This window comes from Nerophis ophidion, unplaced genomic scaffold (genome assembly GCF_033978795.1).
Source record: "Nerophis ophidion isolate RoL-2023_Sa unplaced genomic scaffold, RoL_Noph_v1.0 HiC_scaffold_46, whole genome shotgun sequence".
NCBI classification, from domain to species: domain Eukaryota; kingdom Metazoa; phylum Chordata; class Actinopteri; order Syngnathiformes; family Syngnathidae; genus Nerophis; species Nerophis ophidion.
This window is the reverse complement of record NW_026906968.1, coordinates 280569-304952: the sequence shown is the minus strand read 5'-3', so window position 1 is coordinate 304952 and position 24384 is coordinate 280569. Positions and strand designations below refer to the sequence as shown.

At 38.6% G+C, this 24384-nt stretch overlaps 1 protein-coding gene across 3 annotated transcripts in view; it reads left to right on the top strand.

Moving 5' to 3' along the window:
* The window catches only part of LOC133546865 (zinc finger protein OZF-like), a 109770-nt gene that overhangs the window by 72887 nt on the left and 12499 nt on the right, over positions 1-24384 (top strand). For 2 of the 3 annotated variants that reach the window (XM_061892710.1, XM_061892708.1), the window contains one exon: positions 22319-22573. In XM_061892710.1, coding sequence (XP_061748694.1) covers positions 22319-22573 — 255 coding nt within the window. Of the gene's footprint in view, positions 1-10910; positions 11350-22318; positions 22574-24384 lie in introns of those variants that run through there. The other variant, XM_061892709.1, reaches the window with a different exon arrangement.

Sequence of the window (24384 nt, the reverse complement as noted above, 5' to 3'; positions counted from 1 at the left end):
TAGTTTACTAAATTGCAATTTTAAAGGAGAACATTATCACCAAACCTATGTAAGAGTCCATATATACCTTGATGTTGCCGAAAAAAGACCATATGTTTTTTTAACGGATTTCCGATTTCTAAAAGGGTGAATTTGGCGATTTAAACGCCTTTCAATTGTTCGCTGTCGGAGCAATGACCTTTCACCTGTGACGTTACAACGGGAAGCAATCCACTATTTTCTCAAACACATTACACACACAAGTCAAATCAGCTCTGTTATTTTCCGTTTTTTTCTACTGTTTTCCGTACCTTGGAGACATCATGCCTCGTCGGTGTGTTGTCGGAGGGTGTAACAACACGATCAGGGACGGATTCAAGTTGACTTACGTGGCGTGTGCATCGATTAGCATGGCATGCTAATCGATGCTACCATGCTATTTAGGCTAGCTGTATGTACATATTGCATCGTTATGCCTCATTTGTAGCTATATTTGCATCCAGCCTTTCCCTCCACCCACATTTAATGCCAAACAAACACATACCAATCGACGGATTCAAGTACACCAGTGGTCAAAAGATGCGAAAGTCCCTTGTTTGTTCTGCACATTTTACCGACGACAGCTATGCTACGACAGACATGGCACAGAGATGTGTGGATATCCTGCGACACTCAAAGCAGATGCATTTCCAACGATAAAGACAACGAAATCACAAAGGTGAGTTTTGTTGATGTTATTGACTTATGTGCTAATCAGACATATTTGGTCACGGCATGACTGCCAGTTAATCGATGCTAACATGCTATTTAGGCTAGCTCTATGTACATTTGTAGCTATATTTGCCTCCAGCCTTTCCCTCCACCCACATGTTATGCCAAACAAACTTTTACCAATCGATGGATTTAAGTTGCTCCAGTGGTCAAAAGATGCAATCGTTGGTTAGAAGGCGATCGCCGAATAGCTTCAAAAGCTATTTGCTCAATAGCTTCAGTTTCTTTTTCAATTTCGCTTTCGCTATCTGCCTCCACACTCCAACCATCCGTTTCAATACATGCGTAATCTGTTAAATCACCTAAATCGCTGAAATCCACGTCTGAATCCGAGCTAATGTTGCTATATCTTGCTGTTCTATCCACCATGTTTGGTTGTATTGGCGTCACTATGTGACGTCACAGGAAAATGGACGGTGGATTTACAGATAGCGAAAATCAGGCACTTTAAAGCCTTTTTTGGGATATTCCATGATTGGTAAAATTTTGAAAAAAACTTCGAAAAATAAAATAAGCCACTGCGAACTGATTTTTATTGGTTTCAACCCTTCTGAAATTGTGATAATGTTACCCTTTAAATTTCCCTTGAGTTTCTTGTTAAAGGGGAACATTATCACTATTTCAAAAGGGTTAAAAACAATAAAAATTAGTTCCCAGTGGCATGTTGTATTTTTTGAAGTTTTTTTCAAAATTTTGCCGGTCTCCGAATATCCCTAAAAAAAGCTTCAAAGTGCTTGTTTTTTGCTATTTGCGATGCCACTGTCCATTTCCCTGTGACGTCATACAGTGCTGCCAATATAAACAAACAATGGCGAATAGCACAGCAAGATATAGCGACATTAGCTCGGATTTTGACTCGGATTTCAGCGGCTCAAGCGATTCAACAGATTACGCATGTATTGAAACGGATGGTTGGAGTATGAAAGTATTGAAGAAGAAACTGAAGCTATTGAGTGAATAGCTATTGACGCTATTCATAGCCATAGCATGGCCGAATAGCTGCGTCACATTCTGACGTCATCCCCTCCAGAGCGATAAACAGAAAGGCGTTTAATTCGCCAAAATTCACCCATTTAGAGTTCGGAAATCGGTTAAAAAAATATATGGTATTTTTTCTGCACCATCAAGGTATATATTGACGCTTACATAGGTCTGCTGATAATGTTCCCCTTTAAAAACGTTGCGGAATGATGACTCATACGCGTGACATCACCTGTTGGAGGGGACATGTTAGCGTAGCACCACACACGGCTAAAAGTCGTCTCTTTTCATCGTGCAGTTACAAAGTATTTTGGACACCTGTGTTGCTGAATCTTTTGCAATTTGTTCATTTAATAATGGAGACTATAAAGAAGAATGCTGTTGGTGGAAAGCGGTGGATTGCAGCTGTCTTTAGCACCGAGACACAGCCGGTGTTTCTTTGTTTGTTGTGAAAGCAGAGCGGTCAAGCGAACATGTTTTCTCTACGTCAACCAGCATGTTTTTGGATGGGAAAATTGTGATATATATCTTACCGGAGAAATCATTGGATTATTCGTCGTTCTGCAGCAGCTGTGAGCTTGGCTCCTCGGCTTCTCTCTTAGACTCGAGGTATGCCTTTACAATCTTTAAAACCTCACTAAAACACTATTAAAACAATAAGCAGATAAGGGATTTTCCAGAATTATCCTAGTAAATGTGTCTAATTACATCTGAAACGCTCACACTGCCGTCGCCCGGAGCCGTCACATTTTTTTTTTTTTTTGCCATTTTTTCTTCTAGTCCTTTACTTTCAATATCCTAATTCACAAATCTTTCATCCTTGCTCAAATTAATGGGGAAATTGTCGCTTTCTCGGTCCGAATTGCTCTTACTGCTGGTGGCTCCCATTAAAAACAATGTGAATATGTGTGGAGTCCTACAACTCGTGACGTCACGCGCACATATTTCCGGTACAGGCAAGGCTTTTTTATTAGCGACCAAAAGTTGTGAACTTTATGGTGGATGTTCTCTACTAAATCCTTTCAGCAAAAATATGGCAAGATCGCGAAATGATGAAGTATGACACATAGAATGGACCTGCTATCCCCGTTTAAATAAGAAAATCTCATTGAAAATCTCTACTGAAATGAGATGTTCTTATTTAAACGGGGATAGCAGGTCCATTCTATGTGTCATACTTCATCATTTAATTTTGCGATATTGCCATATTTTTGCTGAAAGGATTTAGTAGAGAACATCGACGATAAAGTTCGCAACTTTTGGTCGCTAATAGAAAAGCCTTGCCTTTACCGGAAGTATGTGCGCGTGATGTCACGAGTTGCAGGGTTCCACACATATTCACATTGTTTTTAATGGGAGCCACCAGCAGTAAGAGCAATTCGGACCGAGAAAGCAACAATTCCCCCATTAATTTGAGTGAGGATGAAAGATTTTTGAATTAGGATATTGAAAGTGAAGGAATAGAAAGGAAAAAAAAAAGTGACAGCTCCGGGCGACGGCAGTGTGAGCGTTTCAGATGCAATTAGACACATTTACTAGGATAATTCTGAAAGATCCCTTATCTGCTTATTGTTTTAATAGTGTTTTAGTGAGGTTTTAAAGATTGTAAAGGCATACCTCGAGTCTAAGAGAGAAGCCGAGGAGCCAAGCTCACAGCTGCTGCAGGACCACAAATAATCCACTGATGTCTTCAGTAAGATATATATCACAATTTCCCCATCCAAAAACATGCTGGTTGACGTAGAGAAAACATGTTCGCTTGACCGCTCTGCTTTCACAACAAACAAAGAAACACCGGCTGTGTCTCGGTGCTAAAGACAGCTGCAATCCACCGCTTTCCACCAACAGCATTCTTCTTTATAGTCTCCATTATTAATTGAACAAATTGCAAAAGATTCAGCAACACAGATGTCAAAAATTCTCAGTAATTATGCGATTTAAAGCAGACAACTTTTAGCTGTGTGTGTGCGCAGCGCTAATATTTCCTGACAGTCCTTAACGTAACGCGTATACGTCATCATTCCACAACATTTTCAACAAGAAACTCCCGGGAAATGTAAAATTGCAATTTAGTAAACTAAAAAGGCCGTATTGGCATGTGTTGCAATGTTAATATTTCATCATTGATATATAAACTATCAGACTGCGTGGTGGCTAGTAGTGGCTTTCAGTAGGTCTTTAGGTCGGGGTCTGATCATGACTAGTCATAAATATCGACACCAACATCGCCCCCTTGTGGTGGAAAATTATAACAGTCATAACTTCCTTCCACATGCTCCAATCTTCCTGATTTGTTTTATGGTGGGTGAAGATCATTGTCATTCTACATCCTGTACGCAAATTCAAAATGACATTTTTCATACTTGGCACATTTTCTAACAGAATCTTGTTAATATGCTCAATAAGGTTTTATTCAAATGTAATACAAGTAATACGTAAGACTTTATTTGCACACTTAAGGAGATAAGTTTCCAGGTAAAAAAAGATGCTACCTCGCTAAAAAGATTAATTGTTAATCAATTTATTTTCCATGAATTAATTTACATCCAGAACACACATTGTTAAATTTCTTATTATATTATAATCATTACTATAATTGAATGTAAGTTTGTGTAAAATATTTTCACACAACAAAGTGTGAATACATGTTATTATGTGTGGGGTTGAGTTATAATTGATATAATACAATTAGGTATGGCAAATGCATTTTGTTTACTTGCCAACTATTCAAATTATATTTAATATACATATTTATATAATGTCATGTAATATGACTTCAACATTATTTATGTTAATATAAGACTTTATTTGCTAGCCAGTTTTGGTTCTGAGTATTTATTTTATTTTGTTATTGAACAATTAAACACACATAAACAATGTTTAGACACATTAAGGTACTTTCAATACAATATGAGTCAATGCTTTTTCAATATTTTACTCAGCAATATAAAAAAAACATCACATTAAATCCAATCCTCTTACAAACAAAACCCGTGAAAGAAAGTAAAAGTAAATATGAGAGACCATTCGAATAAGATTAAAATAAAATATATATAAATAAATGATACACTTAAATTATTTCAGTAAATATAATAAGGGCTTTTTCTATTTTGTACAATCTTCCAAGATTAAATTAATAAATTCAAATCATTAACACAATGTTAGAATTTGGATTTCACTTTAAGAAAGACACTTTTGTGTATGAGAGAAAATGTTTCACACTTTTTAAAAATTGATATAAATTCACGACACGATCGATCCACGCATGCGCGAAGAGTACGTCACTTCCTGGACTTACAATTTGTTTTATGTCAGAGTTCATGCCAGAGGTGGGACCAAGTCATTGTTTTGCAAGTCACAAGTAAGTCTCAAGTCTTTGCCCTCAAGTCTCGAGTCAAGACAGGCAAGTCCCGAGTCAAGTCCAAAGTCAAGACTGGAAAGTCTCAAGTCAAGTCCCAAGTCCTGCATTTTGAGTTTCGAGTCCTTTCAGGTCATTTTAATCACAGACTAATACATTTACACAGATTATGTATGTTTTTAAAATGCTGTATTTATTTATTAAAACCAAGTGCATTTGAAATTGCAGGAAAAAAAATAGTGCTGACCTTGCAATTCATAATAACACTATTAACCAGTCATTTTAAACATTTAACTCATTGCTTTACAGAATAAACACATTTGGAAAAACAAGTTGAACTGTACTTATTTGTAAACAAAGTGTTAACATTGTATTTCCATGTCATATTGCATTGTAGCTAGTTAGTTCCACAGCAGTTTCTATCCTGTTCTTACCTTATGTCATTGATCTCATCTCATTCTGTTTGTGTGTTTATGTCTGCGTACACATGAAAAACATAACAAATACATGAAAATAACAATGAACAATGTACTGTTTAGATTTCAGGGCCCTATGCAAAAGCAATCTGTACACATATTCTTAATATAGTGTACATTTTAACTGACCTTTATTTGACTATGTTTGTCTTTTTGTAGGTGGCTAAAATATGCGGTGCTGCTGACCACCGTATAACCTTACGTTACAGTTTGTGATACACTGACTAACGTAACACTATGTGTAGGTACCTCATGCAACCCTGCTTGAAAAAAATCACTTTACAAAAAGTATGAATATGGTAGCAAACTGCAGTGGATGCAACAGATTGTCGTGTTTGCAATGACGTTATAACCAGAGACATCTTATAAGTAGACGCCGCATTGGCTGCTGTGACGCGAGCAATTTGGCCGCCATCTTGAAGTGGTGATGAGGAGCTGGCGAGCAGCTTAAACTGACAGTTGACAGGTAGAAAACAAAGATGCCGGGCGGTGTTCAGCGTTTTCCTGTTAATATTAGCGGACTGTTGAAAATAGGAATTGGGGGATTACTTTTCACAAGTAAGATTTAACATTAACGTACTATTGCCTTCCGCCTGATTGTAGCTGAGATAGGCACCAGTGCCCCCCGCAACCCAAAGGGAATAAGGAGTAGAAATGGATGGATGGTTGTATTTTGTGAAAAGAATATTACAACAGAGTTGTGAAGGAGCAAAGATCTTCAATATTTGTATGTGAAAATCACAAAGAAATCTTCTGGGGGAGGATGACGCTCCTACAGGTATTTGCTTTACAAACTTTCAGCCCCACCTAAAACAACATTCACCAGTTGCCAATGATTATGATGCATTCTCATTTTAGGCAAAATATAAGACAATACTTTCTTAACAGTATGTATGTAACCAGGAATAAGTTTTCAAGTAACAAAATTCAAATACTAACATTGTTGGGTACAACAGAATTTAGTTTTATTCTGAATCCAGTCAAACAGATTGGTGGTTTTAGCTGATATAAAAACTTACAGGTTAAAGTTAAAGTAGCAATGATTGTCACACACACACTAGGTATGGTGAAATCTGTCTTCCGCATTTGACCCATCCCCTTGTTCACCCCCTGGGAGGTTAGGGGAGCAGTGGGCGCCCGGGAAACATTTTGGGCGATTTAACTCCCAATTCCAACCCTTGATGCTGAGTGCCAAGCAGGGAGGTAATGAGTCCCATTTTTATAGTCTTTGGTATGACTCGGCGTGTTAATATATGTTTATGTTGAAGTATTTGGCAGACGCATTTATCCAAAGTGACATACATAAAAAATACATATAAAACAATCACTGAAAACATGATCATTTAAGGGAAGAATATAATAGAATATCAATACAAAATGCCAAGACAGAATAAACTCCCTGCTGCTGCAGCAACAGAGATAGTCTATAGGTCCGTAAGATACATAGATATCTAATGTATTCATACATTTTTTTATGTGGAACATATGCATGTATATACATATGTACATGCATATGTTTTTTTTCCCCCTTCTCTGGGATTATATTCCCAGTATTGATCTTGGACGTCTGGTCACTTATAGCATATACAAATATTCTGTTACTGTTAAGCAAACTATGAATAATAAAACACACCAAAACATGTGTCCTTTTATCATAGTTACACGTATGACGAAAATCAGTGTTTTTTAGTGAGGTAAGATTAATTAAATGCGCCGACTGTTCATTGCTCCTGCCAAATTAATTGCACTGAGTGGAGCTGATCACCACTCCAAGATGGAGGCCGACTGTTCATTGCTCCTGCCAAATTAATTGCACTGAGTGGAGCGGATCACCACTCCAAGATGGCGGCCGACTGTTCATTGCTCCTGCCAAATTAATTGCACTGAGTGGAGCGGATCACCACTCCAAGATGGAGGCCGACTGTTCATTGCTCCTGACAAATTAATTGCACTGAGTGAAGCGGATCACCACTCCAAGATGGCGGCCGCGCGTCTCGTCTCCTCAGCGCCAGTAGCAGAAGTGCTCTATACCGCGTCTACTTATAAGATGACTATGGTTATAACGTTAGCAGTGAGTTTACAGCCTCACTCATTCAACTACACAGCAAATAAAAGTCACATTACTCAGCCAATAAACTTTAGCTTACAATCAAAACTTACCCTTCTTTGTGCATCTTCAAATGTCGAACGAAATTGGAAGTTGTTGCGTCTACATATTCGAACTGCATGTTTTGCATACGGCAATTCGTTTTTTGTTGACCAAGTCGTAGTTTTTTATACCCGGACGAAACCAACGTTGGCATATTTTTTTTCTCAATGGCGCGTTGTTTAAGAATTATTCTTCCTTGGTTTTACTGCAATGTGATTGGATGAGTGCTGTGGGAGCAAAACAACAGTACTAATTTGATTGGCTGTTGTACTGAGAGCATACAAGCTGACCTGCAATGTGATTGGCTGTTGTACTGAGAGCATACAAGCTGACCTGCAATGTGATTGGATGAGTGCTGTGGGAGCAAAACAACAGTACTAATGTGATTGGCTGTTGTACTGAGAGCATACAAGCTGACCTGCAATGTGATTGGCTGTTGTACTGAGAGCATACAAGCTGACCTGCAATGTGATTGGCTGTTGTACTGAGAGCATACAAGCTGACCTGCAATGTGATTGGCTGTTGTACTGAGAGCATACAAGCTGACCTGCAATGTGATTGGATGAGTGCTGTGGGAGCAAAACAACAGTACTAATGTGATTGGCTGTTGTACTGAGAGCATACAAGCTGACCTGCAATGTGATTGGCTGTTGTACTGAGAGCATACAAGCTGACCTGCAATGTGATTGGCTGTTGTACTGAGAGCATACAAGCTGACTTGCAATGTGATTGGCTGTTGTACTGAGAGCATACAAGCTGACCTGCAATGTGATTGGCTGTTGTACTGAGAGCATACAAGCTGACCTGCAATGTGATTGGCTGTTGTACTGAGAGCATACAAGCTGACCTGCAATGTGATTGGCTGTTGTACTGAGAGCATACAAGCTGACCTGCAATGTGATTGGCTGTTGTACTGAGAGCATACAAGCTGACCTGCAATGTGATTGGCTGTTGTACTGAGAGCATACAAGCTGACCTGCAATGTGATTGGCTGTTGTACTGAGAGCATACAAGCTGACCTGCAATGTGATTGGCTGTTGTACTGAGAGCATACAAGCTGACCTGCAATGTGATTGGCTGTTGTACTGAGAGCATACAAGCTGACCTGCAATGTGATTGGCTGTTGTACTGAGAGCATACAAGCTGACCTGCAATGTGATTGGCTGTTGTACTGAGAGCATACAAGCTGACCTGCAATGTGATTGGCTGTTGTACTGAGAGCATACAAGCTGACCTGCAATGTGATTGGATGAGTGCTGTGGGAGCAAAACAACAGTACTAATGTGATTGGCTGTTGTACTGAGAGCATACAAGCTGACCTGCAATGTGATTGGATGAGTGCTGTGGGAGCAAAACAACAGTACTAATTTGATTGGCTGTTGTACTGAGAGCATACAAGCTGACCTGCAATGTGATTGGATGAGTGCTGTGGGAGCAAAACAACAGTACTAATGTGATTGGCTGTTGTACTGAGAGCATACAAGCTGACCTGCAATGTGATTGGCTGTTGTACTGAGAGCATACAAGCTGACCTGCAATGTGATTGGCTGTTGTACTGAGAGCATACAAGCTGACCTGCAATGTGATTGGCTGTTGTACTGAGAGCATACAAGCTGACCTGCAATGTGATTGGATGAGTGCTGTGGGAGCAAAACAACAGTACTAATGTGATTGGCTGTTGTACTGAGAGCATACAAGCTGACCTGCAATGTGATTGGCTGTTGTACTGAGAGCATACAAGCTGACCTGCAATGTGATTGGCTGTTGTACTGAGAGCATACAAGCTGACTTGCAATGTGATTGGCTGTTGTACTGAGAGCATACAAGCTGACCTGCAATGTGATTGGCTGTTGTACTGAGAGCATACAAGCTGACCTGCAATGTGATTGGCTGTTGTACTGAGAGCATACAAGCTGACCTGCAATGTGATTGGCTGTTGTACTGAGAGCATACAAGCTGACCTGCAATGTGATTGGCTGTTGTACTGAGAGCATACAAGCTGACCTGCAATGTGATTGGCTGTTGTACTGAGAGCATACAAGCTGACCTGCAATGTGATTGGCTGTTGTACTGAGAGCATACAAGCTGACCTGCAATGTGATTGGCTGTTGTACTGAGAGCATACAAGCTGACCTGCAATGTGATTGGCTGTTGTACTGAGAGCATACAAGCTGACCTGCAATGTGATTGGCTGTTGTACTGAGAGCATACAAGCTGACCTGCAATGTGATTGGCTGTTGTACTGAGAGCATACAAGCTGACCTGCAATGTGATTGGCTGTTGTACTGAGAGCATACAAGCTGACCTGCAATGTGATTGGATGAGTGCTGTGGGAGCAAAACAACAGTACTAATGTGATTGGCTGTTGTACTGAGAGCATACAAGCTGACTTGCAATGTGATTGGCTGTTGTACTGAGAGCATACAAGCTGACCTGCAATGTGATTGGCTGTTGTACTGAGAGCATACAAGCTGACCTGCAATGTGATTGGATGTTGTACTGAGAGCATACAAGCTGACCTGCAATGTGATTGGCTGTTGTACTGAGAGCATACAAGCTGACGGGAACAACACGCAGACACACACAAATACTAAATGAAAGATACGGAGCGCTCCTGAATAACTTTTTAATCTTTGGGTTTCGGGGAAAGTAGCAAGTCATGTCAAGTCAAAAGGCTCAAGTCCAAGTCAAGTCACAAGTCATTGATGTTAAAGTCTAAGTCGAGTTGCAAGTCTTTTTAAATGTGGTCAAGTCGAGTCTAAAGTCATCAATTGTATGACTCGAGTCCGACTCGAGTCCAATTCATGTGACTCGAGTCCACACCTCTGGTTCGTGCGACATCATGTTCTGTGATATTTGAATGTTTTATTAATGTTTTGTATGAAAATAGATTATCTAGGAGTAAAAGGGAACCACAATAAAAACACGTGGAATCAGGCAGTAATATCGCTACAATTTCTAGCACTTTCACTCTTGTCATTGCAATGAATGTCGCACGGGGGCGCCACTGGACCCCAACATTAAAGCTGTGTTTGATATACTTTGAATTTATTTTTGAAAAACAAGAAACTCTTTTATGTCACATTGTTGTTCAAATACATATTACAGGTTATAAAAGCATGGTAACAGTGACAGCAGGCAATATCTTATATAGAGCTACCTCTTCGTCCACTCGGCTGTGACGTCATTCCCAGCTTCCGGTGTAAACGGAAAGCAGCAGAACAGAGCAGTACTGCCTTGTAACGTCAAGTGTGCAGCACATGGACGGAGAAAGACAGTCTTATTATTTGTTATCCAGCTGGAAATATTTACCTCGTATAAAATACATCTTTGATTCTTTCTTTAAGGATAAAGTGGTCTCGATGCGCTAGAAGCACTGTGCCGCTTCTCGTGCTATCTTTGCTTGTTAGTTAGCTTAGCTTGTTAGCTGCTAACAAAGAGACGCGGACGTTATCAACACATCGCTAAGTAGAGATCAAATGTGTGAGTAAAGTGTTGTGATTGTGTGAAAATGTGCGAAAGAAGGATAGCAAAGTATGAGGAGGAACTTTGTCTTACAAAAGAGGAGAAGGAGCGACAACATCAACTACTGGACGCTGTTTTCAAGAAACATCAAGTTGTGTTACACAGAACAGGTTTGTTTACTTCTTACTGTCACATCTTTACTAACTTTACATTTCATTATTAACACGTCTTCAATAGGAAGATGCTTTGTCTTGTGGGGATGATGCAATGCTTTGATTTAGATCAGGGATCTCAAACACGCGGGCCAATTGCGGCCCGCGAGACGTTATTTTGCGGCCCGCACCTTAACATGAAAAAGTAATGTTGGTGCGGCCCGCGTGTTTTATATGAACGGCGCCCAACAGCGGTGTACTTGCATACTCTTGATTCTTCCGGGAGACTCCCAATTTTTCAGTGCCCCTCCTGGGGTAATCATTCTCCCGAATTTCATCCAAAATAACAATATTAAGGGGGCACCGTGGAGGAACTGCTTTTAACATCCTCTACAACCTGTACAAACAGCGTGCCAGCCCAGCCACATGCCGTATTTGGCTTCTGTAGATGCAGTAAACAACTGCAAGACATAGTTGATCAACAGCCATACAGGTCACACTGAGGGTGGCCGTATAAACAACTTTAACACTGTTACTAATGTGCGCCATGGTGGAAAAGCGGACGAGACGGCAGGTTGTAGAGGACGCTAAAGACTGTGACATCGCGACACGCCCTTAATATTGTTGTCCGGGTTAAAACCGGGAGAATGCTTGCCCCAGGGGATTGTCGGGAGGGGCACTGATATTCGGGTGTTTCCCGGAGAGATCGCCACAGTTGGCAAGTATGTTACGAGGGCGGGAAAGCCATTCAAAGAAGGTGAATTCATTAAAAAGTGCATGTTGGATTTTTTAAGAAATGTTTTCTTGCAGCCCAGCCTCACCCGGTTTCTGCATCCAGTGGCCCCCAGGTAAATTGAGTTTGAGACCCCTGACTTAGATTCTTCATGAAAAGAGGACAGTTTGAGGTTGATGTTCCTCTCAGTTTGTAACAATGTGTGATTGATTGATTGAAGGAGTTATGAGAAGTTTGCATAGGAAAGGGTACACTTTCATCACGGTACACATTCACTGCTACAAGAAAGCCTGAGATGCTTTCAGTTGAAATATATATTAGAACTCACACAGTACTATGTAGAAAGTAGCATTTAAAATACAAATATACTGCAAGAAAATACATGTAAATATAATTTCAAATAGATAAAAGGCTATGTTTATTCCCAGTTACGAGTAGCCGCAAGCAGTAATATGTTTCTTTTTGATAGGGACTTCCACATGTTGGTGGTATGGCAGGCAAACACATTAGAACATTTTTGGAGTGAGATCTAGGTTGAATGTGATTTGTACAACTACCTTTGGTGTTATAATGGTGAATATATTTTGAAGTATCTAGACAGGTACATGGGTATTTTAGTGGTATGGTGTATCTTCTACACCAGACCAACTGCAAGAAGATGTACTCTGTCGGCCACCAAGAGCCTCCCCACGTTAAGGAAATGGTTGGCTGAAAGGTGAGCCCGAGATGGACGGTTAAGCAGAAGCCCAATCATTTTGTTTTGGGCTGTCTGGAGTTTGTTTTTGAGGGCTTTTAAGGCATCACGGTACCAAACATGAACTCTGTAGTCAAAGTGGGGTTAAAGGCCTACTGAAATGAGATTTTCTTATTCAAACGGGGATAGCAGGTCCATTCTGTGTCATTAATATGAGCGAGGATGAAAGATTTGTGTTCGAGGATTCGAGGATATTGATAGCGACGGACTAGAAAAAAAAATTAAAAATCAAGTTAAAAAAAAAAGGTTATTGCATTGGGACTGATTCAGATGTTTTTAGACACATTTACCAGGATAATTCTGGGAAATCCCTTATCTTTCTATTGTGTTGCTTGTGTTTTAGTGAGTTGAGTTTGAGTTTATTTGGAACATGCAAGCATACAACATGATACATCACACATACAACATGATACATCACACATGCATGTATACAACATGATACATCACACATACAACATGATACATCACACATGCATGTATACAACATGATACATCACACATACAACATGATACATCACACATACAACATGATACATCACACATACAACATGATACATCACACATACAACATGATACATCACACATACAACATGATACATCACACATACAACATGATACATCACACATGCATGTATACAACATGATACATCACACATGCATGTATACAACATGATACATCACACATACAACATCATACATCACACATACAACATGATACATCACACATGCATGTATACAACATGATACATCACACATGCATGTATACAACATGATACATCACACATACAACATGATACATCACACATACAACATGTTACATCACACATACAACATGATACATCACAATTTCCGGTTTCTCTTTTCAACATGTTGGAAAAGGAGTAGGAAGAAGCAGAGCTTATTTATTCCTACCCCTTTTCTTTACATAACAGTTGCTAAAATTTTTGTTCACTTCCTGTTCTCAATGTATTCACAATGTATACTCCATAAGTAATAAGTAATCACAATAAAAATAAATAAATAAATGATTGGTGAAGTAAGTTTTATTCCATACGATGAGATAAGTACGATTATTTTGAGAATGAATGGGTGAATAAAATCAGAATGTTTATTATCATGGTTCTTTTTCTTTCTACTTTGTAAACACTTTAGGTTTGAAGAGTTTCTTGAAGTGGATGATATTAGTACATTGTTTGATTGCTTTGCTTAATCCATTCCATCATTTAATTCTACATACTGATATACTGAAGGTCTTAAGTGTTGTACGTGCATACAAATGTTTTAAATTACATTTTGCTCTAAGATTATATTTCTCTTTTGTTGAGAAGAATCGTTGTATATTCTTGGGAAGCAGGTTATAGTTTGCTTTGTGTATAATTTTATCTGTTTGCAATTTCACTATGTGGTGGAATTTCAGTATCTTTGATTCAATAAATAAAGGGTTTGTATGTTGTCTATATCCAACATGATGTATTATTCTAACTGATCTTTTTTGTAACACAGTTAATGAATGAAGTGTACTTTTGCAGTTATTTCCCCATATTTCTACACAGTAACTCAGATATGTAACACTAGTGAGCAATAGAGAATATAAACTGATTTTCGGTCCAGAACATATTTTGGCTTTATACATCATTGACGTATTTCTTGTTACTTTTATGTTGTATATTTTTTACATGAGATTTCCAGTTCAGTTTATCATCAATCATTATACCTAGAAATTTGGTTTCATTTACTCTTTCAATTTCTATTCCGTCTATTTGTATTTGTGTTTGACATTTCTTTTCTACTGTTACCAAATAGCATTATTTTAGTCTTACTGAGATTCAATGATAGTCTGTTTTTGTCAAACCATTTTTTTAATTTGTTCATTTCTTCTGTTATTATTTGTATTATCCTCTTTGTGTTCTCTCCTCAACAAAACGCTGTTGTTTCATCCGCAAATAATACTAACTTTAAATCTCTTGTAACTTTACAAACGTCATTTATATAGAGATTGAATAATTTAAGTCCCAGTATTGATCCCTGAGGTACACCACAGGATATATTTAGTGTTGTAGAAGTGTGTTCGCCTAGCTTCACGTATTGTTTCCTGTTCGTTAGATAACTTCTTATCCAATTGAAGACTAACCCTCTGATGCCATATCGTTCCAGTTTTTTGATTAAAATATTGTGATTAATTGTGTCAAATGCTTTAGTTAGATCCATAAACACTGCTGCTGCACATTTTTTACTATCTATTGCATTGGTCATTTCTTCTGTGATTTCAATTAAAGCCTTTGAAGTTGAAACATTTGCTCTGTATCCATATTGGTTCTCTTCGAGTATTCTATTTTTATTTATGAAACTCTCTAATCTTTTATTGAACAGTTTTTCAATGATTTTAGAAATTTGTGGAAGTAAAGAAACAGGTCTATAATTTGTAAATAGATGTTTATCTCCAGTCTTATAAATTGGTGCAACTTTAGCTATTTTCATTTTGTTTGGAAATGTACCTGTTTGAAATGATAGGTTACTAATATACATTAATGGTCCTGAGATCTCATCAATAACCTTTTTTATCGTATCCATATCAATTCCGTTACAATCAGTTGAAGACTTTGATTTACACTTTTTCACGATTTTAACTATTTCCTCCTGTGTCACATTTCTGAGGAACATGGAGTTGGGATTTTGCTCTATGGTATCATTATAGTCCTCAATTGAAACTGGGTCTGGAATCCTTTCTTCCAATTTTGGTCCAATATTTACAAAGTAGTTATTAAAGCTTTCGACTACTTCCTTTATGTTGTCATTATGTTTATTTCCATCTAAGACATGGGTGTGAAACTCTGGCCCGCGGGCCAAACATTGGCCCACCGTTTAATTTCATTTGGCCCTTGAGGCAATATCAAATTAACATTAGAGCTGGCCCGCCGGTAACACCACATTCACCCCTAATACTCATACTTGCCAACCCTCCCGATTTTCCCGGGAGACTCCCGAAGTTTAGTGCCCTTCTCGAAAATCTCTCTGGGCAACCATTTTCCTGATTTGCACCCGGACAACAATATTGGTAGCGTGCTTTAAAGGCGATGCCTTTAGCGTCCTCTACAACATGCCGTCATGTCCTCTTTTCCTCCATATAAACAGCGTGCTGGCCAAGTCACATAATATATGTGGCTTTCACACACACATACTTGGCCAACAGCCATACAGGTCACACTGAGGGTGGCCGTATAAACAACTTTAACACTGTTACAAATATGCGCCACACTGTGAACCCACACCAAACAAGAATGACAAAACATATTTCGGGAGAACACCCGCACCGTAACACAACATAAACACAACAGAACAAATACCAAGAACCCTTTGCAGCACCAACTCTACAATATACCACCAAATCCCCGCCCACCTCATTTTAATTTTATTTTCAAATTTATTAGCCTGTGGAAAAAGTTAATGTTGGTATTTACCTCAGAAGGCTGCAAATAGAAAAGAGGCATTAATTTTTTAAGTTAAATTCTATTTAATATACCACTGAAGTTTTTTCCTTTGTTTTTTAAAAGTTGATTTTGCACAATTACGTTATATAAGCTCTGCCTGTTCCATGGGAGGAAGCCTGAGTACCCGGAGGGAACCCACGCAGTCACAGGGAGAACATGCAAACTCCACACAGAAAGAACCCAGGATTACTCAGGACCTTCGTATTGTGAGGCAGATGCACTAACCCCTGTTCCACCATGCTGCCATATTTAAGCCTTGCTTGTTTAATATTCATTGCAAAACGTGTTTGGGTCCCTATTAAAAGGCAATGTGTTCAACCTTGGCCCGCGGATTTGTTCAGTTTTAAATTTTGGCCCACTCAGTATTTGAGTTTGACACTCCTGATCTGAGAAGTATTGGGGGTAATCCCTCTTAGTGCCATTTTTAATAATGCTATTGAGAATGCCCCATGTTGCTCTCATATTATTTTTGTTCCTGTCCAATAATTCACTGTAATATTCTTTTCTACATGATCGTAGTATGTTTGTTAACTTGTTTTTATACTTTTTGTACTTAACTTCTGCCTCTGTAGTTCTTTGTACTATACATTTTCTATATAGCGTATTCTTCTTCTTACAAGCATTGTTTAATCCTTTTGTCATCCATGGTTGATTATTCTTTCTCTGTTTACTACTGAGTTGTCTCCATGGACAATGTTTGTCATAAAGTATTATGAACTTGTTTAAGAAATGTTCGTATGCTTCATCAACCTCTTCTTCATTGTACACATTGTCCCAATCTTGCTTTTGTTTCTCCATTTTGAAAGCAATCATCCTCTTCTCTGTGCACAGTCTTTGAAATGTCCTTCTGTCTTCCATGTTCTTTTTGCAGTTTCCATCATATATTGTAAAAACTGGCAGATGATCCCTAAAGTCGGTTATAAGTAGACCACTTGTGGTGTTATTATCAAAATCATTGGTAAAAATATGATCAATAAGCGTGGCACAGTGTCCTGTGATGCTGCTTGGCTTTGTGATTTTAGGATATAAACTGATGCTGTACATTGTATCAATGAAGTCATCAATAGACCTTTGCTTGTTAGGGTTCAATAAGTCAATGTTAAAGTCACCGCATAAGAACATTATTTTTTGACCATTGTCCATGTAAGTTGCCTTGATCCATTCTTCAAATGTTTCTATACTTGACTTAGGTGATCTATATATACAACTGATGAGTATGTTTTTGCTATTTTCCTGACATATTACAATGGTAATACATTCTAAGATATTATCTATAGCTAATTACATGTTTTTTACCACTTTGTAGTTCAGGTTCTTCATCACATACACAACTACTCCTCCTCCATTTTTGTTGGCTCTGTTGATGTAGTTTAGTTCATATCTTTCCAGATCAAAATCTATTCCTTTTTTTATCATCAATCCATGTTTCTGTGACGGCGATCACTTTGAAGGGTTTGTTGATGTGCTCCAAAAAGTTCTTAATGTTGTTGTAGTTTGCATACAAGCTTCTGCTATTAAAATGAACAATTGACAATTTGTTATCACTTTTAAGGATGCTATTGTATTGCTCATCTTTGTAATAAAAACAATTATTACTAATGTGGGGGAAAAAAATTGTATCTGGATCTATATCGTTTTCCAAATCCTGGTTTTTGTGCTCTTTGTTGCAGAAGTTTTGTAGTTCCATATTTCCTTGCTCAACAATCTTTGATGTCGTTTCAATAATGTCTATAAGTGTAGATGGAAGCAGTCCTGAATCTAGGTCTTCTTTTTTAGTCGTCTCTTACAGAGTAGTAGTGTTGATGTTGAATTTAGGTGCTTGTTTTATGTCAGAGTCCATTATCATCATTGCTGTGGAAGCTGTGTAAACTTCAAATTTGTCCAGGTCTTTGATGTCATTGACAACAATTACTCTTGCCTCCGGACCTCCATTCAGCTTGATGTAGATTTTACAGTTGGCGCTCCAAGTTCCCTGGATTTTTCCCTGCTTTCTCAAGTTGCTTGCTTTCTTGGCGATTCCAGCATTATGTTTAGTGAGATGCTCATTCATGTACACATTTGTTCCCTTCAGCTTCTTTCCCTGTCTCAGCAATGCCATTTTAGATGTTCTGTTTACGAGTTTCACGAGCATGACTGGAGTGGCGTTGTTGTCTCTTCTGTTCAGTGGGATGCATGTTTCGATGGTAATAATATCAATTTCAATTTCCTTTGATTGCAGAAAGTTGACCACTTGCTGTTCTGCCGAGACAAGGTCCATTTCATCTGGTTCACCTTCATTATTCACAGCCTTCGCATAGGATCTTGGTTTAATTCGGTGCCTTGTCACCATGATATCATTCATTCGTTTATCCTGCTCCATTTCATCTATGATATTCCACAGCATGGAGTTGTCTTCTTGAAGGGTCTTCATTTGTTGGCGCATATCTTCTTGAAAGGTCTTCAATTGTTGGCACATATCAGAGACTTCATTTTTTCTGGTGATGATTTGAGTTTGCAGACTTTTCACATCTTATTTGTGTTCTTCCATTGCTTTTTTTCAGATCTTTTTTTATTTCTTTAATTTCTTCTTTCATTTCTTTCCAATCTTCTTTTAATTCATGGAGTATTTTTAGTAGTACTCCTTCTTGATTCCCATCATGTCCTGTTTCCAGTCTCAAATCTTGGTCCCAGTTGTGTCCTGTGTCGGCTGACACCGAAGGTTTCGGGCTTTCAGTCTTCTCTTTAACTTTTGGCATCGTGGCAGATCGATGACATCAGTGACTCTTGTGTCTTAAACGGCAGTTACTTTAGCAACTTGCAGCATGTTTAACTTGTTTGTTCCAACAATGCGTGCATTGCGTTGTTCACAGATCGATTTCAGGTGTTAGTCTGTCAACTTATAACACTGCGACGTTGGAAGCACTTTAAAACAGCTGTAAACTCGCCGTAGCTTTTGGTTGCTAGGCAACCGCTTTGAGCTGCGGTAAGGCGCCCATGGCTTGAGGCAAACGTCTCATCCAACTTGCCTTATTTCAGCGTATCAGTGCCTCACAACTGACCAAAATGAGGTCAAGGATGCCAGGTGACTCTCCTGTGGCTGTGATCGCAAATCAGTGGTCAAAATCTTCAAAATAAAGAAAAAGTCCGGTAGCAAAAGCGGAGCCTTTTTCTTTTGTGTCCTTTCTCGTGAACAGGAAGTGACGTATTAGTGAGTTTAATATTACCTGATAGTCGGAGGGGTGTGTCCACGGGTGTCTTGAGGCCAGTCTCTGAGGGAAGTCGACGGCAGCTGTATGGATGGCACAAGTTCAGCTGATCTCCGGTAAGAAGTGACTTTTTAACCACAATTTTCTCATCGAAACCTGCTGGTTGACATTTGGTCGGGATCCATGTTTGCTTGACCGCTCTGATCCATAGTAAAGTTTCACCTCCGGGAATTTTAAACAAGGAATCACCGTGTGTTTGTGTGGCTAAAAGTTAAAGCTTCCCAACTGCATCTTTCTACTTTGACTTCTCCATTATTAATTGAACAAATTGCAAAAGATTCAGCAACACAGATGTCCAAAATACTGTGTAATAATGCCGTTAAAGCAGACAACTTTTAGCTGTGTGTGGTGCACCGCTAATATTTCCTTACAGTCCGTGACGTCACGCGCGTGCGTTATCATTCCGTGACGTTTTCAACAGGATACTTCGGCGGGAAATTTAAAATTGCAATTTAGTAAACTAAAGCGGCCGTATTGGCATGTGTTGCAATGTTAATATTTCATCATTGATATATAAACTATCAGACTGCGTGGTCGCTAGTAGTGGCTTTCAGTAGGACTTTAAATGATTGCTTGTGTTAGAGTCTTAAGTGTATTTCTACCCACCAGCGGGGTGATCCTACTATATAAGAAGTAAGGGTGTACGGAATGCCGGTATTGGTAAAGTACCGTGATACTATCCATCCATCCATTTTCTACTGCTTGTCACGTTTGGGGTCGCGGGGGGTGTTGGAGCCCATCTCAACTGCATTAATCATATTCGGTACTAAACCGCCTCTAAAAAGTACTACTTCTATGTTTACATCACAATGTTTTGCCATCACATCTTCTTTCGTTTTTTTATTTGTATTTATTTATATTATGTTTATAAACTCAGGAAAAATGTCACTGGACCCATGAGGACTTTGAATATGACCAATATATGATCCTGTAACTACTTGGTATCAGATTGATACCCACATTTATGGTATCATCCAAAACTAATGTAAAGTATCCAAACAACAGAAACATAAGTGATTATTACATTTTAACAGAAGTGTAGGTAGAACATGTTAAAACAGAAAATAAGCAGATATTTACAGTTAATGAACAAGTAAATTAATAATCCATATTTTACCACATGTCCTTAATAATTTTGACCTAATAATAATAGAATATAAATGACACAATATGTTACTGCATATGTCAACAGACTAAATTAGGAGCTTTTCTTTATATACTTACTACTAAAAGACAAGTTGTCCAGTATGTTCACAAACTTGCAATAGGAAACATGTTTGATGTACCCCAAAAAAAATGTTATTTTAAGAAAGCCAATAAAGCACTTTTCTGTGATCCCTTTTTTTTAGAAAAGTATCAAAATACATTTTTGTACAGGTCTCGGTACCAAAATATTGTTATTGGGACAACATTAGTAAGAATATAATTTGTCGGTTGATTCTTTCACTACCTGAGTAGTCATTTTTTCACTGGAGAGATTAGTCTCTACGATGCAGCCAAGAAAGTTAATCTAATTTTTGTTTGTTATAATATTGTCGCCCACTTTGACTGTGAAGTTATTTACTTTTCTGAGGTTAGGAATTGACCCAAAGACCTGTGTACTTGCAAGTACGGAGCGAGTCTTATTTCGGCAGTTTGTCATTGAAAGCCTTGCTAGTCTAGGTCTTGAGGATTCTAGCTTCTCTTGTTTTGTGGCCGTTAGCCTCGGTTCTGTTCTTCATGGGTACAGAAAATGTTGGAATGATCACTTAAGCCTCATACAGTAGTTCCACTTGTGGTGATCTGAGACTGGTCAGAAGTAACAAGGAGGTCTATGAAGGTTTAACAGGACTCACTCACCCTGGTAGTTTGCTTAATGAGCTAAGTGAGACAATGTTGGTGGCACAGTTTAGTGAAGGTTTTAAAAATGGGTGCATCCTTTCAGGACATATCTGTGTTCCAGTCCCCAAGAAGATGTAAACATGTATCAACATGTTTACACTAAACTCATACACTCACCAAATACATTTTATACTGTAATCAAATCTAATCAAAGTTATAATTTAACTTCCTAAATCTGACTTACAAGTATCAATAAGTGAACGTAAACAATTATTTTCAATAACTAAAGTAGTCAAAACTTGAATTATTAAAAGAACATAAAGGTGACTGACTTTCCTTCAGCGTGTCGTAGATGGTCTCCAATTCCTAAAGAGGAATTGTTGATGAAGATACTCCATAAAACAGCACATAGTAAAACATGTTTTGGTAAAAGTTCCTTTTGGCCCAGCCAACAAAATGACCTCAAGAAAGTATGTTGCATGATAACAAAAACATACCATGAATGTTTTTTTTGTTTTTTTAGTGATTTTGGAATTATATTTTTTTTATTTCCATGATATTGAAGTTATGGTAATGACAATATCATTATAATATTATGGTTAAGTTTACAGATAAAGTTTAGGTGTCATAGACCGTATACACAAAACAATATTTACCCACTTTACATCAGTGAAGTTAAGAATGCTTCAATCAATCCTGCCTCGTACTTATACAAACTTTTCAAATTGCCCCCCATCAAATTTCCAAGTCTGTTTTTGTACTCACTGTACCACTTTTGAATAATTTTTAGGAAAAAAGGAGGTATTTCCAGTGTTTTTATTGGTTGTTTTGCTACACACTTTTAACACAACACACAAAAGAACACAAATCATGTCATTGTGTTAACAGTGTCAGTTCAAAACTATTTCTATACTCTCTTTATCTTATTTACTTATTTACCCAACAGACGTCCAGCAGCCTCCTCACATTAAAGAGGAAGGGGAGGATCCACAGCCCCCCCACATTAAAGAGGAAGAAGAGGATCCACAGCCCCCCCACATTAAAGAGGAAGAGGAGGAAGTGTGGATCAGTCAGGAGGGAGAGTGTCCTGTAGGGCAGGAGGAGGCTGATGTCAGCAAGTTTCCACTGACTGTTGTCTCTGTGAAGACTGAAGAGCATGAAGACAAACCACCTGAGTCCTCACAGCTTCATCACAGTCCAAGTAAGCACAACATTATACAAGATTATACAAGAATGACAAACACATTTCAGGAGGACAATCTCACAGTAACACAACATAAACAGAACAGAACAAATACCCACAACCCAATGCATCCGTGACTATTCCTGGCTACATTATACACCCCGCTAGCACCAAACCCTGCCCCCCCCAACCCCGCCCACCTCAAGCGACACACGGGAGGGGGTTGGTGCCAGCGGGGTGTATAATATAGCCGGGAATGGTCACGGATGCCTGGGATTGTGGGTATCTGTTCTGTTCGGTGTTACTGTGAGGATGTCCTCCCGAAATGTGTTTGTCATTCTTGTTTGGTGTGGGTTCACAGTGTGACGCATATTAGTATGAGTGTTTAAGTTGTTTATATCACAACCTTGAGTGTAACCTGTGTGGCTGTTGACTATATGCCTTGCAATCTCATACGTGTGATGACAGAAGCGGCGAAATGCATGCGTCGGGCTGGCACACAGATAGCATGGTGTAAAAGCGGGCGCGATGACATGTCGCAGAGGATGTTAAAAGTAAAGCCATCACGGCGCGCCCTCAATATTGTAGTCCGACTGAAAATCGGAGACTATTAGCCCCGGGTGATGTCCGGGAGATGCACCAAAATAAGGAAACCTCCCGAAATAACCAGGGGGGTCGGTGATTATGCAGCTGAGCCTCATCAGAGTGGCCAAAGAGCTGCATGCGGCTCCGGAGCTGCGGGTTGCCCACCCCTGTTCTAGATGTATTAAGAGTTTATTTACAACATTAATAATATATACATACTATGCCAAATTAAAAAAGGTAAGCTTTTAGTAAATTTGTTTGGGATTCTGTTTTTTGTAATTGGTTTTCATTCTTCATTATTTACTTCAAGTTATTACAATACCTCTGTCTCTCTCTCTTATGTATGTATGTATGTATGTATATATATATATATATATATATATATATATATATATATATATGTGTAGGTGTGGGAAAAAAACCACAAGACTACTTCATCTCTACAGATCTGTTTCATGAGGGGTTCCCTCAATCATCAGGAGATTTTAATGGAAGCATTCACATACAATGGTTTATATAGGGCACAGAGTGGGTGGGTACAGGCAGGCGTAGGGTGTGGTGATTGGCTCATGTGTTACCTAGGAGGTGTTTCCGTCTATGGTGGCATGTTGAAATGATTTCACTGCGCTTGTTGAGGGATGATAGATCTGGATGATATATAATAAACAGTTTCTCTTTTAAGCATAGGTTGCATCTTTTATTACCACTGTTGTAAGGTGTGCTGGATGCAAGAATTTGCCATGTTATTGAATATTCAACATTATTGTCTTTGAGGTTCCAAATGTGTTTGCTGAGTTCTGTAGAATTCTGCAAAGTCTGGTTTCCAAAGGAGGCGTTGTGATTATTCCATCTTGTTTTGAACGCTCCTTCGGTTAATCCTACATACGTGTCGGATGTGTTAATGTCCTTGCGTATTACCTTTGCTTGGTAAACGACTGATGTCTGTAAGCACCTTCCGTTGAGAGGGCAATCAGGTTTCTTGCGACAGTTACATTCATTATTGGTTTCAGAGTCGTTTAGTCTAGGGGTAGGCAGGACTGCCTACCCCCAGACTAATAATGAATGCACTATTCTCCGGATAATCCAATCAAAACATATATATATATATATATATATATATATATATATATATATATATATATATATATATATACACACACACACACACAGGACTGTCTCAGAAAATTATAATATTGTGATAAAGTCCTTTTATTTTCTGTAATGAAACTAAAAACATGGAAATG